A 17,004-nucleotide genomic window follows, 5' to 3' on the forward strand; every position below is an offset into this window, starting at 1 on the left:
ACAGGAAGATCACATCAGTGACTCAACCCACTCAAGTGACGCACCCCTCCTAGGGACGGTATGAAAGAGCCCTAGTAAGCCAGTGACTCAGCCCCTGTAATAGTGTTAGAGGCAGAGAATCCCAGTGGAAAGAGGGGAACCGGCCAGGCAGAGACAGCAAGGGTGGTTCGTTACTCCAGAGCCTTTCCGTTCACCTTCCCACTCCTGGGCCAGACTACACTCAATCATATGACCCACTGAAGAGATGAGTCTTCAGTAAAGACTTAAAGGTTGAGACCGAGTTTGCGTCTCTTACATGGGTTGGCAGACCATTCCATAAAAATGGAGCTCTATAGGAGAAAGCCCTGCCTCCAGCTGTTTGCTTATAAATTCTAGGGACAATTAGGAGGTCTGCGTCTTGTGACCGTAGCGTACGTGTAGGTATGTAACGGCAGGACCAAATCAGAGAGATCCAACTACCTCATCCCCATACTGTTATTTTATTCCTTTGCACCCCAGTGTCTCTACCTGCACACTCATCTTCTGCACATCTATCACTCCAGTGTTTAATTGTAATTATTTCGCCACTATGGCCTATTTATTGCCTTACCTCCCTTTTCCTACCTCATTTGCACACACTGTATATAGACTTTTTCTATTGTATTATTGACTGTATGTTTGTTTTTTCCATGTGTAACTCTGTTTTTGTTTGTCGCACTGCTTTGCTTTCTTGGACACATCGCAGTTGTAAATGAGGACTTGGTTAGACTACCTGGTTAAATAAAAATATATTTTAAATAATGCGCCCATAATTCCGGCTGTGAAAATAGCACAAATATTTCTGACACACCCCTGAACCTATAACACTACTGCTAAGATTTACCATTGCATTAGATTTGTTTAAAATAGAGCCCAGAATGTTTTACGTCGTCGTAGTCTATGGGCGCATTCTGCTGCCCATTCGGAACTCAGGAAATGCAACTCATCAGCCAATGGCAAATTCTTGTCTGTTAACGCAGGTTACATAGCCACATTTAAACCAAGCTGTCAAAAATAATGATGCCGCAGACTGAAGTGGAGATACTGCCTGCGTCGGCGACATGGCCATGAATTGAGCAGCGCTATATTTCCTCTCCCCCGCCTGGCTCACGCAGCAAAGCTGCTCAAAGAACAAAGGAATGTTTGGCGGAAAAGAGGGGCAGAGCACCGAGCGTTATGATAATCATCACCATCTATACTGGGAGGTGTGAATTGCAGACAATTACCACACGCTCAGATAGAAGCCATTAGCCATAGCCATTAGCCCAAACAAAGCAAACCATGTTTCCAAGTTGATGCATGTGCATCCAGGTATACTTATGTGGGTAAGTCAACTTATTTGAATTACATCCTTTCACATGATTTAGTACGTTATTAACAAAGTCTTCTTCATTGGAAGTAAAGTTCTATGTGAAATAATTGCAGTCATGGCTGTCTTGGTTGTAGAAAAGCAGGAATCTCTAAAGCTGTCCCAGCAGAGACACACATGCGGGACACACACACACTATGGCTGCACAATCCACCAACTGAGCAAAGGGACACATCCTTTGGCAGGAAATAGCTAAAAAGGTGTTGAAAACCATTGTAAATTTATGACACATCACAATACATCAAACCAATCAAATGCCCTCCATAGGTGAAAACCGCAAAGTGGTATGTCATCTTTTTGTTGTGTTTGTTGACATCACAGGAGGAACTACTATTACCTGGTCAGAAAACAGCGGGGAACATAACCTCGTCTCCAGGCTCAATTGCTATATACATTGCATTCTGAAAGTATTCAGACCGCTTCACTTTTTCCAGATTTTCCACATTACAGCCTTATTCTAAAAAGGATTTCCCCTCACCAATCTACATGCAATACCCCATAATGACAAAGCAAAAACGTTTTTTTAGACATTTTTGGAAATGTACTTTGTTGAAACATCATTGGCAGCGATTACAGCCTCAAGTTTTCTTGGGTATGACCCTACAAGCTTGGCACACCTGTATTTGGGGAGTTTCTCCCATTCTTCTCTGCAGATCCTCTCAAGCTTTGTCAGGTTGGATTGGGAGCGTCGCTGCACAGCTATTTTCAGGTCTCTCCAGAGATGTTAGACCGGTCTCTGACTGGACCACTCAAGGACATTCAGAGACTGGTCCCGAAGGCACTCCTGCGTTGTCTTGGCTGTGTGCTTAGGGTCGTTGTGCTGTTGAAAGGTGAACCTTCGCCCTAGTCTGAGGTCCTGAGCGCTCCGGAGCAGGTTTCCATCAAGGATCTCTCTACTTTGCTCCATTCATTCTCCCCTCAATCCTGACTAGTCTCAGTCCCTGCTGCTGAAAAACATCCCCACAACATGATGCTGCCACCACCATTCTTCACAGAGTGGATGGTGCCAGGTTTCCTCCAGACATGACGCTTGGCATACAGGCAAAGAGTTCAATATTGGCTTCATCAGACCAGAGAATCTCTTTTCTCATGGTCTGAGAGTCCTTTAGGTGCCTTTTGGCAAACTCAAAGCGGGCTGGTGTGCCTTTTACTGAGGGAGTTGCTTCCGTCTGGCCACTCTACCATAAAGGCCTGATTAGCCGAGTGCTGCAAAGATGGTTGTCCTTCTGGAAGGTTCTCGTATCGCAACAGAGGAACTCTGGCCAAACCTACAAATTTAACATTGTACTTAATAGCAGGGTTTGGCGGAGGTATTTAAATTGTTTAAAAAAATACAGATTTAAAAATTATAGATTTGATGTTGGTTGAAGCAACGTTGACATCACTTGTGGTCTTGCTGGCCTTAAAGAGAAAAGATAATGGTTGTTTATACTACATGTGCAAATATGTTTCGTGTATAAATAAGGCATTACAGAGATGGTTTGACATCCATTGCATTGCAATACAGATACATCAATTGGGAAGTACTAAACAACCAAGACATGGCCGTTCCATTCTGTCAGACCCTGGGCTGGGGTGTATTCATTAGGGCACACAATTGTAAACCGTAGCAAAATGTTTTGCAAAGGAAAACATTTGTTTTTTCTTATTTGACAAATTCAGGTTTGTCTCTCCCCGTTCCTGCCTGTTTTCTTACATTTGGTTCCTAGTGAATATGCCCCAAGTGAATTTTGTCAGCAGTCAAAATGTTACTTATTTAATTTAAATCCATAAAGAATCAAGTGCATCATACTACAATTTTTTCCCCCCCTTCAATGCGAACTTGCCTTGTATTTCCATATTTTTGGAGGGCAGCTATTCCTCTAGTCCAGTGGTTCCCAAATGTTTTATAGTCCTGTACCCCTTCAAACATTCAACCTCAAACTGCATACCAACGCTTTAGCACCAGGGTCAGCGCACTCTCAAATGTTTTTTTGCCATCATTGTAAGCCTGTCACAAACACACTATATGATACATTTATTAAACATAAGAATGAGTGTGAGTTTTTGTCACAACCCAGCTCGTAGGAAGTGACAGAGCTCTTATAGGACCAGGGCACAAATAATAATATAAAATCAATAATTTTGCTCTTAACCATCTTACATATAAAATGAACCACAGGTTAATGGGTAGGGTGTGCTTGAAATGATGTACATAACTCTGCAATGTTGGGTTGTATTGGAGAGAGTCTCAGTCTTAAATCATTTTCCACACAGTCTGTACCTGTATTTAGTTTTCATGCTAGTGAGGGCCGAGATTCCACTCTCGTATAGGTACGTGATTGCAAAAGGGCATCAGTGTCTTAACAGCGCGATTTGCCAAGGAAGGATACTCTGAGCGCAGCCCAATCCAGAAATCTGGCAGTGGCTTCTGATGTAAATCAAATTTAAGGGATAACAAATCCAGTTGTTTGTCATCCATTTCGGGAAAGTACCTGCGTAATTGCGCACCCAATTCACTCAACTGCTTTGTTATAGCACATTTGACATTGTCCGTAAGCTTGAGTTCATTTGCACATAAAAAAACATACAATGATGGAAAGACCTGTGTTGTCCTTGTTAATGCAGAGAAGAGCTCCAACTTCTTAACCATAGCCTCAATTTTGTACCGCACATTGAATGTAGTTGCGGAGAGTCCCTGTAATCCTAGATTCAGATCATTCAGGCAAGAAAAAACCTCGCCCAGATAGGCCAGTTGTGTGAGAAACTCGTCATCATGCAAGCCGTCAGACAAGTGAATATTATGGTCAGTAAAACCATCTAAGCTCTCAATTAAAAAAAAAAACGTGTCAATACTTTGCATCCTTGATAACCAGTGCACTTCTTTCTGTATGTTGTAAAAGTGTTACATGGTTGCTGCCCATATCATTGCATAGTGTAGAAAATACAAGGGAGTTCAGCGGCCTTGCTTTAACAAAGTTAACCATTTTCACTGTAGTGTCCAAAATGTCTTTCAAGCTGTCAGGCATTCCCTTGGCTGCAAGAGCCTCTCGGTGGATGCAGCAGTGTACACTAGTTACGTCGGGAGCAACTGCTTGCACACACATGTACCACTCCACTATGTCTCTCTGTCATTACTTTTGCGCCATCAGTACAGATACCAATATGAGCAGCAGCTACGTTTGGCTACATAAGGCCTGTTATTGGAATTCCCGCAAGAGAGTAACAGTTAATGTGATTGGATGTTAATTATTTCACTAGGCTACCTGTATTTTACATTGTGTTGTTATTTCGCTGAACACTAGATGCTTCAATTTTATTTTGACACTGAAACGAGGCTACTCAGGCAAGGAAAAGACCTCACTCAAATGTTTAGCTACGTTGGAAAATGTGAGAAATAAAAATGTGAATCACACAGATCTGCAATGATAGTCTGAAATGTATGTACATTGTAGAACATCATATAGGCTATTATATATCTTCAGCCATAGAAGAAGCTGTTCTTTCTCTGGGTCACTGAACAGTCATGCGGCTTTCAAGACATTGTTATGTCATCGTTAAAACCATTAATCTATTTGCATTAGAGTAGACGACAAGCAAATGAGGCTGTGGTAAAGTTAGAACAAAATGTACTGCATTGGATAATATTAAATGCAAGAACATTTTAATTATAGCCCAGTAAGCCCACCCATGTGCAGTACAAATGCTTGAAACAGAGCATGTTACTACTCTTTTTGAACACTAAAATTAAAATATATTAAATTGATCAGTGTATGACTGGTGTTTCAGTTTGATTTTCTTTTCCAAAACGAATGTAAATTACTGTCTGAATCTAATATGCAGCTTCCAATGCACATTGGCTACAATAAACTGTGTGGGCATTCAGACTGCGATTCGATTGGCCAGATATCCTGTCACTCTTGCCAGTTCAAGTCTGGTGTTGACGTAATCTTGTCTGCCTTTAAGCCCCGCCCCAAGAGGAGCTCAGCCGACTTGGACTTGAATGAGGTGAGCTCAGAAGCCCGTCAGACAGACGGATACAAAGTAGCACAAGCTGTTAACAAACATCGGGGATACTGGAGTACCGACGGCAGGCTGCGGCCCGGGGAGGGGGGGAGGACGAAGGCAACTGTGACCCCAGACCCCTGACTTCCACCCGCAAAGAATTTACCAAGAAAGAAAACATCGTTTTTATGTGATTTCTGCACCGTCGCGCGCGCTAGAGAAGTGAACTGGAGAGAGATCTTCGATACGTTTTTCTCCTACATTTCCAGATTTAAATGTTCAACTTCATGGGTCTAATAAACGGTACAGCGGCCATCCAGACCAATGTATCCTGTACATGTAACTGCAAACGCTCGACTTCATTCCAAAGCATGGAGATCAGTAAGTACTTTTTGTTATGTTCAAGCTGCTACTTTTCTGTACTTTTCTTTCCCACTTCGAATGACCAGGCTTGTCAACCAAGCTAAGCTGTCTGTTAGGTCTCGCAGACTTCCATTGCGTGGCTGGTAGGCTAGCTAGCTTAGCTATCTATCCAAGCTCTTTCTGCTTTCAATTCAGCAAAATGTCTGGCTGACTGCCCGGTTTTTATGTGCAACGTTTCTCAGCCATAACATGTCACAGCTACTTTTTGTCTTGGGGATTTTTGTCAAATAAAAAAGGTCTAGACTGTCTGCCGTGGTTTGACATGATGAAATAAAAGCTTATCTGGTCGTCATAACAAAGTTGACTCTTGTGCAGGCCAGACGTCTGGCTATCTCTGATTTCCAGTAATTGGCTCTAAATAAGGTCAATTATACTTCCATAAAAGGTGGCTCAGTGAAGACATTTTATAATACAAACCGTGTACATGTATTGTGTATGTATATGGACAATGAAAGCAAATGAATTAATTCTGGTTATTGGAGTGATCTTGTAAACCTAAATCTTGATCATACCATGCAGACAGTAGGCCAAATATTTAATGGTGGCATGAGAGCCTTTCTTTATCACAATAACATTTTGCATATTTAAATCAGTAGATTGATTATTCTACCAGGGATTCATAATGAATTAATAAAACACAATAAATCGGTTTACAAATAGAAATATGTTTTATTTATGTTTTAATTAAATAGTTTAATTAGAGTAGAGGGGTGATTATTAGACATTAACAATAATTGTATTAGTATCGTCTCTTCTAAATCCACTCGGAAATGTCATTCAGTTATAATAGAGATTCGATATAGTCACAAACTAATTTAGGAGTAAAGTGGAATTTCTTATAATGACAGTTGTGCTAAGCTCTGCCTGCAAGAACTACATGATGTTTTGTCTAGAGATGGAGGGGATAAAAAAGTGCGAGAGATGGTCCCTGGTTTGATAAGAGAGTTTTCCCAAAGAGACAACCAGTCTGGATATCTTAGGGGCTGATCTGGACACATTGAATTCCTCAAAGTAATGGACTGTGAGCTCATGTCTCCTGCATACAGTCTCCTCTTTTCCACACAAAAATATTTTTAGCCAGGAAAGAGACAAAGTCCCCCCGGTGCAATTATGGAATTTTGAACGTGATCTGATCTTGGTTTCCCCATAATAAAAGCGCCTTCTTGTATCCTGTCTGTAGTGCTTTGTTTCTCTGTGGTAGGGCAGTCTTGACTGAAGATGAAGTGTAAAAGGTGCATGTCTGAAAGTATTTCCATTATCAGAAACAAATGCATTAGGAAGCCACTGCGTTTTGTCTAGACAGCCCCCCGAAAGAATGAGACGTGGTGGATGACAAAGCTTCAAAATCAGATAAATGGAAAATCTAAATACCACGGCCAGAATTAGGTTATTCACTTTGTTTGCCTCTGTTAGTCAAAAACTCAGCCTATTTGGGAATGCTCTATCTCTCTGAGCATTTTAAAAGAATATGTTGAAATCAATTTCAACGCTTATCTGACTGTGTGGGTGGTGGTGGGGAGCTCATCTCAAGCTTCGATTTGGTGCTGTCTGGTGTTCTAAAGAGCAGAAAGCCAATGAAAGATATTCGACAACCCACACTTCCTCTCAATCTCAGATGATATTTGTCACAACGTTATACAATGCACTTATTCAGTACACACACTCCTCTTTTCCCCCTATTTCTTCAGTGAAGCTGTATATTTCTAAGCTTCCAAATACTGCTTAACAATTTCATGGCAGGTAGCCTTTAAACGGTTAAGAGCGTTGGGCCATAACCGAAACGTCGCTGGTTTGAATCCCAGAGCAGGCCAGACGGCTAGATGAAAAACTGTCGTTGTGCCCTTGAGCAAGGCATTTAACCATAATTGCTCCTGTGAGTAGCTTTGGATAAGAGTGTCTGCTAAATGACAAAAATGTCAAATGTACCCTATTTATTCGATGCAATGATAATAGTCACTGGTGGAAAAGAGCGTTTGATGCACTATACCAAGTTATCTAGCCTAAATAAAGTCATTGATAAAAACGGACCTTCTATGGCTATTTTTCACTGCTTAGACTAGAGGGCTGAATTGTTTCTTGATTTGTGATGAATTCCTGTTGAGGCTCTGGTTCCTTCCCAGCAAGTGCTTTGAAGACAGACTCCAAGAGGAAACAGAAAAGACGTAGCGAGTGTGATACTTTAATTAATCGTAAAACGATACTCTCCCATTATACAAACACTAAAGGCAAAGGTTTAGGTTTTCTTTTAATCGGTTTCGGTCTGTCCCCAAAAAAGTTAACTGAAATATGAGTTTGCCTTTTAAGGGCTTATTCTCACTGAATAGAGTTATGGGGGTGAAATTTCTATTTACATAATATGTGCATACAGTTGAAGTCAGAGGTTTACATACACTTAGGTTGGAGTGATGACAATAACTCGTTTTTCAACCACTCGACACATTTCTTGTTAACAAACTAAGTCATTTTTCCAGACAGATTATTTCACTTATAATTCATTGTATCACAATTCCAGTGGGTCAGAAGTTTACAAACACCAAGTTGACTGTGCCTTTAAACAGCTTGGAAAATTCCATAAAATTATGGCTTTAGAAACTTCTGATAGGCTAATTTACACAATTTGAGTCAATTAGAGGTGGCTATTGGCTTGACAAAATGGGAAAATCAAAATAAATCATCCAAAACCTCTGGAAACAAATTGTAGACCTCCACAAGTCTGGTTCATCCTTGGGAGCAATTTCCAAATGCCTGAATGTACCACGTTCATCTATACAAACAGTAGTACGCAAGTATAAACACCATGGGACCACGCAGCTGTCATACAGCTCAGGAAGGAGACGCAATCTGTCTCCTAGAGATGAATGTACTTTGGTGCAAAAAGTGCAAATCAATCCCAGAACAACAGCAAAGGACCTTGTGAAGATGCTGGAGGAAAAGGGTACAAAAGTATCCATATCCACAGTAAAACGAGTCCCATATCGACATAACTTGAAAGGCCGCTCAGCAAGGGAGAAGCCACTGCTCCAAAACCGGCATAAAAAAGCCAGACTACGGTTTGCAGTTGAACATTGGGACAAAGATCTCACTTCTTGGAGAAATGTCCTCTGGTCTGTTGAAATAAAAATAGAACTGTTTGGCCATAATGACCATTGTTATGTTTGGAGGAAAAAGGGGTAGTCTTGCAAGCCGAAGAACAGCATCCCAAACGTGAAGCATGGGGGTGGCAGCATCATGTTGTGGGGAAGCTTAGCTGCAGGAGGGACTGGTGCACTTCATAAAATAGATGGAAACACTTGAAAGGAAAATTATTTGGATATATTGAAGCAACATCTCAAGACATCAGTCAGGAAGTTAAAGCATGGTCGCAAATGGGTCTTCCAAATGGACAGTGACCCCAAGCATACTTCTAAGATTGTGGCAATTTAGTTTAAGGACAACAAGGTCAAGGTATTGGAGTGGCCATCACAAATCCCTGATCTCAATCCCATAGAAAAGTTGTGGGCAGAACTGAAAAAGTGCGTGTGAGCAAGGAGGCCTACAAACCTGCCTTAGTTACACCAGCTCTGTCACGAGGAATGGGCTAAAATTCACCCAACTTATTGTGGGAAGCTTGTGGAAGGCTACCTAAAATGTTTGACCCAAGTTAAACAATTTAAAGAAAATGCTACCAAATACTAATTGAGTGTATGTAAACTTCTGACCCAATGGGAATGTGATGAAAGAAATAAAAGCTGAAATAAATCATTCTCTCTACTATTATTCTGACAATTCACGTTCTTAAAATAAGGTGTTGATCCTAACTGACCTAAGATGGGGCATTTTTACTTGGATTAAATGTCAGGAATTGTGAAAAACTGAGTTTAAATGTTTTTGGCTAAGGTGTATGTAAACTTCCGACTTCAACTATACACTTTTCTATTTACATTAGCGATGGGAATGTCACGAGCCGAGAGAGGGTTCGGTATACGTTCTTGCGTCGCAGCTCAAAAGTACTGTAAATGTCACAATAGCCACTAGCCAGGAGGCCAAGCAAACTATTCACATAGCTAGCTACTAGCTAAAGTTATGCAAGCAACTCTTTATGCGTCTTTTTTTAAATGTACCTTTATTTAACCAGGCAAGTCAGTTAAGAACACATTCTTATTTTCAATGACGGCCTGGGAACAGTGGGTTAACTGCTTGTTCAGGGGCAGAACGACAGATTTGTACCTTGTCAGCTCGGGGGTTTGAACTCGCAACCTTCCGGTTACTAGTCCAACGCTCTAACCACTAGGCTACGCTGCCACCCCATATTACACTTAATTATTGCAACAAATCTCTCAAATAATGCAACAATTCACAAGCATGTCAAGAGTTTTTATTCTTTGACTGTAGACATTTTTACTTCAAGACAAAAGCACAGAGTTACTGCTAGCTAAAGCTAACAACATGTCATCAAGTAATGTTAGCATATCAAAATGAACAATTACCCCTCTAATACGAATATACAAGTACAGTAGACCTACCTTTTAACATTACAACCAACCAATCATTTTTATCAATATCATGCAAATCATTAGGCTTTGTGGGGACTTCACTGGGGACTTCAGCTGTTTTATATGGAAGCCCTTTCCCACCACCCAAAAATAAAATACATATAGTTCATCCATATAGGTTATGTTTCTTAATTTGTAGCATTGTATGGCAATTTCCATCTGTCCACGTTGTAGAAATTAGCACATCAGGGCTGCCACAAAAGTGTAATAAACTTGCCAGCTTGTAGTCCTAAAAAACAGACATTAGATAGCATTTTCTACCTCTAGTTCATTGAGCATTCCTATGGGCGAAATTAATGGGGAAAGGAATGGAGCTTTGGGATATATGCCAAAAATAAGGTCTGAGGTTAACACAGGCTTAGGAGATCATATGTTTCATTTTGTTATATGAGATAATATTAGTCAGTTAACATGACATGAATTATGAAGCCTTTACTTGCTCAAAATGTCAGTTGCTAACTGTCAAATGGAACTACAACATTAGTCATACATTTTTTCACGTAACTACGCAAATTAGTCTACGCTACAGTCCACCAAAAAGCTATCGTTAGCTTAGTGAGCTTTCTGCTTCCCAGCTCGAAGGAAAATGCAAGGATGTTATATTTGTTTCAGGCTGCAACCTTTTTACTTGTTTTTATTACATAAATGCATCAAAATTCACAACTAGTAATATTAGCTGATGAGATTCTCATAAAACAAAATGTAAAAGATCTAAGCCTTGTTTTACTGCAGACCTTATTTTTTATGTTTATCCAAAACAAACAATTTCTCCATAGGCTTTGTCCAACAAGCCATGGCGGTGTTAGCTTCTGTAAGTGTCTACAAAAAGTCTCCATTACTATTGCTCTCTATTTGCCCTAGCACTTTTCATTTGATTTAATAAAAAAATAAGCGTTGAAAAGAGGGACAAAGTACTGTTATTTTGACTGATTCACCTCATGATTTGTTTAACCGGGTTTTTGTTTTCATCCTCGCTAAGGAGTTTTTCCAGGAGTTAAAAAAAACAACTTATGTCCTGATTAGAAAAAAATCTGGTCCCAGATTTGTATGATTTACTATCAATTTTTGTTATAGTATTGACATAAAAAAAAACTGTTGAGAGAAATGAGCTTCCATAGATTTACGTAACCTCAATGCAGCTGGCAGGCGGCAGCTACTGTGACAATTTCAGAATGTAACAGGCTGTTACTGCAATTTCAGGTAAAAATTCAATAAAACAAGTCTCAAATATAACCAAAATGTCTATACATTTCAGCTGTTTCAAAGACATTGCTCTGCTATTATCATTTACACTGTAGAAGTGTTGAGCTCAACTAAGACAATACACTACCCTGATCGGAAGGGGGGCAACTGTTGGGAGAGTGTCGTGCACAACCTCCGGAGGTAGCTCTTGAGACGTTCTAATTTTGCAACTTTATACAACCAGTATTGGCTCTCGAGAATTGATACCTCTTGACTAACCTCTCAAATGTCCCTTTGCTATTGTCAATGTGAAAACAATCTAATAGGCATGTCAATGTCCTCTGGGGTATAAGCCACAGTAAACACTGCTCTACAACCAACTAACTAATAGCAGTTTGGTGTATACGTCAAAATAATGCCTTGGAGGTGTGAAACCAACAGAGCAGTCAGTCTCGCCAAAGCTAATGAGGCTTACAAACATTAATTCAACCTTAAATTCTCAGAAGGATTGGAAACAAGGAAGGGCCTTGGGCAAGGGATGGTTGTCTCACTAATTTCCATAGGGAATTCATTTCTCAATCAATTGTAACATTTGATAATGAATAATATGATACGGTGTGGGTTCTGTCCATATTCTTGCTATTCATACAAAAGTTTGAAGAAAGGAGGGATCCAGTGCAGTGAAGATGGGCCTAATCATTTGTCGCTAAAGAATGTCATTTTTTAAATAGGCCTAGTATTGTGCCCACTCTAATTTCATTTGCAGTTAGGGTTGTATACTGTTTTTAAGAGCAAGGGCTTTTCTTTTGAAAGGGGAATTCACACAGTACACCTACACACACATACACCTGTGAACCAGGCTGGGAGTCTGGCACGCAACTTAATTTTCCTGCATCCTTACTCTGAAGACAGTTGGGAAAACAGGCATCGGGGAACATAACCAACCACAGACCGTGGAATGTTCTGCTTTCGACACCATTTTCTCTCTCTCTGTCTGTCTCTCTGTCTGTCTCTCTCTCTGTCTCTCTCTCTGTCTCTCTCTCTGTCTCTCTCTCTGTCTCTCTCTCTGTCTCTCTCTCTGTCTCTCTCTTAGCAGGTCTTCAGTTGAGCAATCTGCACAGGAGCCCATATTCCCCCAAAGAGGTGTTTGTTCATGCATTCTCTTGTTTCTCTGTTCTCTTTTCGTTGGTAAGGAGAGAGTCTGTCTGACTAGCTCATAGGTCTGAATTTCAAGTGACTGTCATTCTTTAGAGAACAGAGCACATCTGCAGGTTGGCAGATTTGTTGGAATCAGAGCGCGGCAGCATAGAGGTTAAGGTGATTTTAAATTCAAATCTATTCTGCTCTTTCTTATTGTGAAGTACAGTCTTGATTGTGATCAAATTGGACTTGGGTGAGCAACAAAGACTGTCCTTCATCGCTCTCTGTTTTTGGAAACCACTAGGTCTATTTTGGTGTGTTTCTTGTCATGCTGTGAATCTCTTAAATGCTGGCTAAATACATTTCAGTGTCTCGTGGGGAACGTCACCCCATTGGCTGTGTCGGGATTCTCATACTAAAAGTATTTACCTTGTACTACATATAGCCTACTACTTAGAACATACTGTTAGTATAATGTATGCACTAAGCTCCTACATACTACAGTTACACACTAGGCCAACATGCTACTGTTCATCCATATTAAGGAAATGTTCTATTGCTCCATCATGTTATCGACCACCATTTGTTCACTTTTGCTCTTACAGCTGTCCCCTTTTCTGGTTGCATTGAATTGTTGGTCTAGAAAGGGTGATTCTCTTACTGAAAAGTGTACAGTGAATTCCTACTCCATGAAAAGGCTAAATTAAGTATGACATCCTGTCGTTCATGGCATACCCCAATTATGACACATTTTTGTATACTGCACATCTTTTTATTCTTGCATAGGGTACACTAAACATGTACTAAATAGGATGTAGTATGATTCATTGGATACAGTCTTGTGAAATAGAATACTGAAGCTATTGCCATCCTAAGCATTATTTCAACTATCAGGCACCTTCTTTTCAGTGCCGCTAACACAATCCCCACCATTTTATGTTTATTGGAATAGCACTTCCTATTTACTTGTTTTGAAGAACAAATGATTTTTGATTTGTAACAGTCTGGCCGGCATAGAACAGGCCCAGGCAGTGACAAGATGGACCACCCAGGAAAGTCTAGTTCACATCGCCCCCCTACCCCAACTCCCCCTCTCCTCATACCCAAGAAAACAGAATCAAATCTGCTGCTAATTCAAGAAAACATGAGGAATATTCCATTGGACAGGATACAGGTTTTGTTCAGTAACTCCCTCCCTCCTTCACTCTTCTTTCTCTCTATCACTTGTTCCCACACAGTGCTATTCTCCTTTTTCCATTCGTTTTCAGTCAGGTGCAAACATGACAATGGTTGGTTGATTATGCCATTTAGTGTTTAGATTATTTTAGAATCGGATAAAATGAACCTTTAATCCAACACAATTACTTCAATGAAATGACAGTGGTTCGATTGGATTTTTTTGAGGTGGGCAGTAACCTGTTAATGGTTAGGCTACCATTAGTTCTTATGCCTTCCACACATGTTGTTTTCTTTTGTAAATGGAGGAATATTTTTTTTCCTCATTAGGAGCATGTCAAAAGTGACCTATTCTGGTTAGAGGCCTAATAGAGGGTTTAATTATAATTTACCCTAATGTAGCAACATCAGGGTCATGTTCAGTGGTCATGAAATGGACAAAAAGACTTTGAAACGGAGATGTGAAATGGGGAGGTACAATACTTTCTGAACTTGGGTCAGGGTGAAAGTAAGTGTTGCACCATTTCATTCCAGACCTTGTGACTGCTCATGTGAAACCATTTTTAATCAAACCCTCATTTCTATATTATATCATAACCGTTACCAGGAGTCAAGATCTCTGACTCAGGTTGAAGGAATGTAACTTTGGGAGTCTACTATTTGCTCATACCTTCAAATTTCCCTCCCTCCCCTCATACCTCCCTCCCCGGATCCTGCATGTACAGTAATTGCAGGGTATGATTATTTTAGTCACTCTATAACCCTGTGTGTACACCATCCCCACCCACCTAACCCCATCTCCATGGGTTACCGAACTAGGCCGCAGCCAAAACCAATGATCTCATCAGTACCACTCACTGCCCAGTCATTGAAAAAACACAAGCCTCTTCCCTTTGAAGTCCTTGCTCATCTGCTCTGACACACCGGCTGTGCGTGAGCTAGCTAGCCAACCGGCATCCATTTGCATTGGAAATGAGGTGGAAGACACAAGACCTGGCAAAACCTGCCAGCAACACGGGAAAAATCACAAAGTGAGTCCTGACCACAGACCTTACTCACTCACCCTACTTGTCAAGACTATCAGATTATTTAACTCCCTTCAGTTCTCCCCCTACTGCTCTATCTGTGGGTACCATTGGGCCCCTGTGAGGACTTGCCTGTGTACAGTACAGGGAATAAGGGTCCACAAGCAAGCAGATCGAGCTCTGAGCTGTATAATGCTTTATCTCCCCACCCCCTTCAGTTGTTATCAGTGTAGTCCTGGGCTCCATTCCCATCTAGTCACCCCCTCCCCCTGCCTCTACCACTGCTCCCTCGCCCCCAGCCCTAGGGGGATAGGCACTAACATGCATGTCCTTTGTTGTCTGAAGCTGGCCAGAATGCCAGACTGGGGAGACTTTTTTGGAATTTAGAATTTATTTGGGTTATTCAGTTCTGGGATAAGAGTGACCGAGAGAAAGGGAGGATATTAGTGTGTGCATTAGAGGTCAACCGATTAATCGGAATGGCTGATTTAATTAGGGCCGATTTTCAAGTTTTCATGACAATCGGAAATCTGTATTTTTGGGCGCCTATTTTTTTTTTTTTTTATACCTTTATTTAACTAGGCAAGTCAGTTAAGAACACATTCTTATTTTCAATGGCGGCCTCGTTCAGGGGCAGAACAACAGATTTTCATCTTGTCAGCTCGGGGATCCAATCTTGCAGCATTACAGTTAACTAGTCCAACGCAATAACGACCTGCCTCTCTCTCATTGCACTCCACAAGGAGACTGCCTGTTACGCGAATGCAGTAAGCCAAGCTAAGTTGCTAGCTAGCATTAATCTTATAAAAAACAATCATAATCCCTAGTTAACTACACATGGTTGATGATATTATCTAGCGTGTCCTGCGTTGCATAGAATCTGACTGAGCATACAAGTATCTAAGTATCTGACTGAGCGGTGGTAGGCAGAAGCAGGTGCATAAACGTTCATTCAAACAGCACTTTTGGGTGTTTTGCCAGCAGCTCTTCGTTGTGCGTCAAGCATTGCGCTGCTTATGACTTCAAGCCTATCAACTCGCGAGATGAGGCTGGTGTAACCGAAGTGAAATGGCTAGCTAGTTAGCGTGCGCTAATTGCGTTTCAAACGTCACTCGCTCTGAGCCTTCTAGTAGTTGTTCCCCTTGCTCTGCATGGGTAATGCTGCTTCAATGGTGGCTGTTGTCGTTGTGTTGCTGGTTTCGAGCCCAGGGAGGAGCGAGGAGAGGGACGGAAGTTATACTGTTACACTGGCAATACTAAAGTGCCTATAAGAACATCCAATAGTCAAAGGTTAATCAAATACAAATGGTATAGAGGGAAATAGTCCTATAATTCCTATAATAACTACAACCTAAAACTTCTTACCTGGGAATATTGAAGACTCATGTTAAAAGGAACCACCAGCTTTCATATGTTCTCATGTTCTGAGCAAGGAACTGAAATGTTAGCTTTCTTACATAGCACATATTGCACTTTTACGTTCTTCTCCAACACTTTGTTTTTGCATTATTTAAACAAAATTGAACATGTTTCATTATCTACTTCAGGCTAAATTGATTTTATTGATGTATTATATTAAGTTAAAAATAAGTGCTCATTCAGTATTGTTGTAATTGCCATTATTACAAATAAATAAATAAAAATCATCCGATTTAATCGGTATCGGCGTTGAAAAATCATAATCACCATAATTTGCAAATCAATTCATAAAAAATCCCACAAGGTGATTTTCTGGAGTTTTTTTCTCATTTTGTCTGTCATAGTTTAATTGTACCTATGATGAAAATTACAGGCCTCATCTTTTTAAGTGGGAGAACTTGATGGCTGACTAAATACTTTTTTGCCCCACTGTACGTGCATACTAGTCGACTAGTTGATTGTTTGGTCGATAGGCTATTGGTCCAACAAGATTTTTTTTTTGTTATCCAGCAGTAGCAAATATATATATATATATATATATATATATATATATATATATATATATATATATTTTTTTTTTATGGCACGCTCAGTGAACTAATCCATTGCGGAGGCAAGGGGTATGCCAGGTGTACTCTCTGCCTGAAAGAGATCAATTATGCCAACAAAGGGTATCTGGCTCTGCTGGCACATTGTAGAACAGATGTCCACAGACAGAAAGTGTGCAATGTAATAA

At 40.5% G+C, this 17,004-nt stretch overlaps 1 protein-coding gene across 3 annotated transcripts in view; it reads left to right on the forward strand.

Moving 5' to 3' along the window:
• Nucleotides 1-1,060: 1,060 nt before the first annotated feature.
• The window catches only part of pmepa1 (prostate transmembrane protein, androgen induced 1), an 84,628-nt gene continuing 68,684 nt past the window's right edge, over nt 1,061-17,004 (forward strand). For 2 of the 3 annotated variants that reach the window (XM_035778517.2, XM_035778515.2), the window contains exon 1: nt 5,367-5,752. In XM_035778517.2, coding sequence (XP_035634410.2) covers nt 5,647-5,752 — 106 coding nt within the window. In that variant the 5' untranslated portion in view covers nt 5,367-5,646. Of the gene's footprint in view, nt 1,344-5,366; nt 5,753-17,004 lie in introns of those variants that run through there. The other variant, XM_035778516.2, reaches the window with a different exon arrangement.

Source organism: Oncorhynchus keta, chromosome 10 (genome assembly GCF_023373465.1).
Source record: "Oncorhynchus keta strain PuntledgeMale-10-30-2019 chromosome 10, Oket_V2, whole genome shotgun sequence".
Taxonomy (NCBI): domain Eukaryota; kingdom Metazoa; phylum Chordata; class Actinopteri; order Salmoniformes; family Salmonidae; genus Oncorhynchus; species Oncorhynchus keta.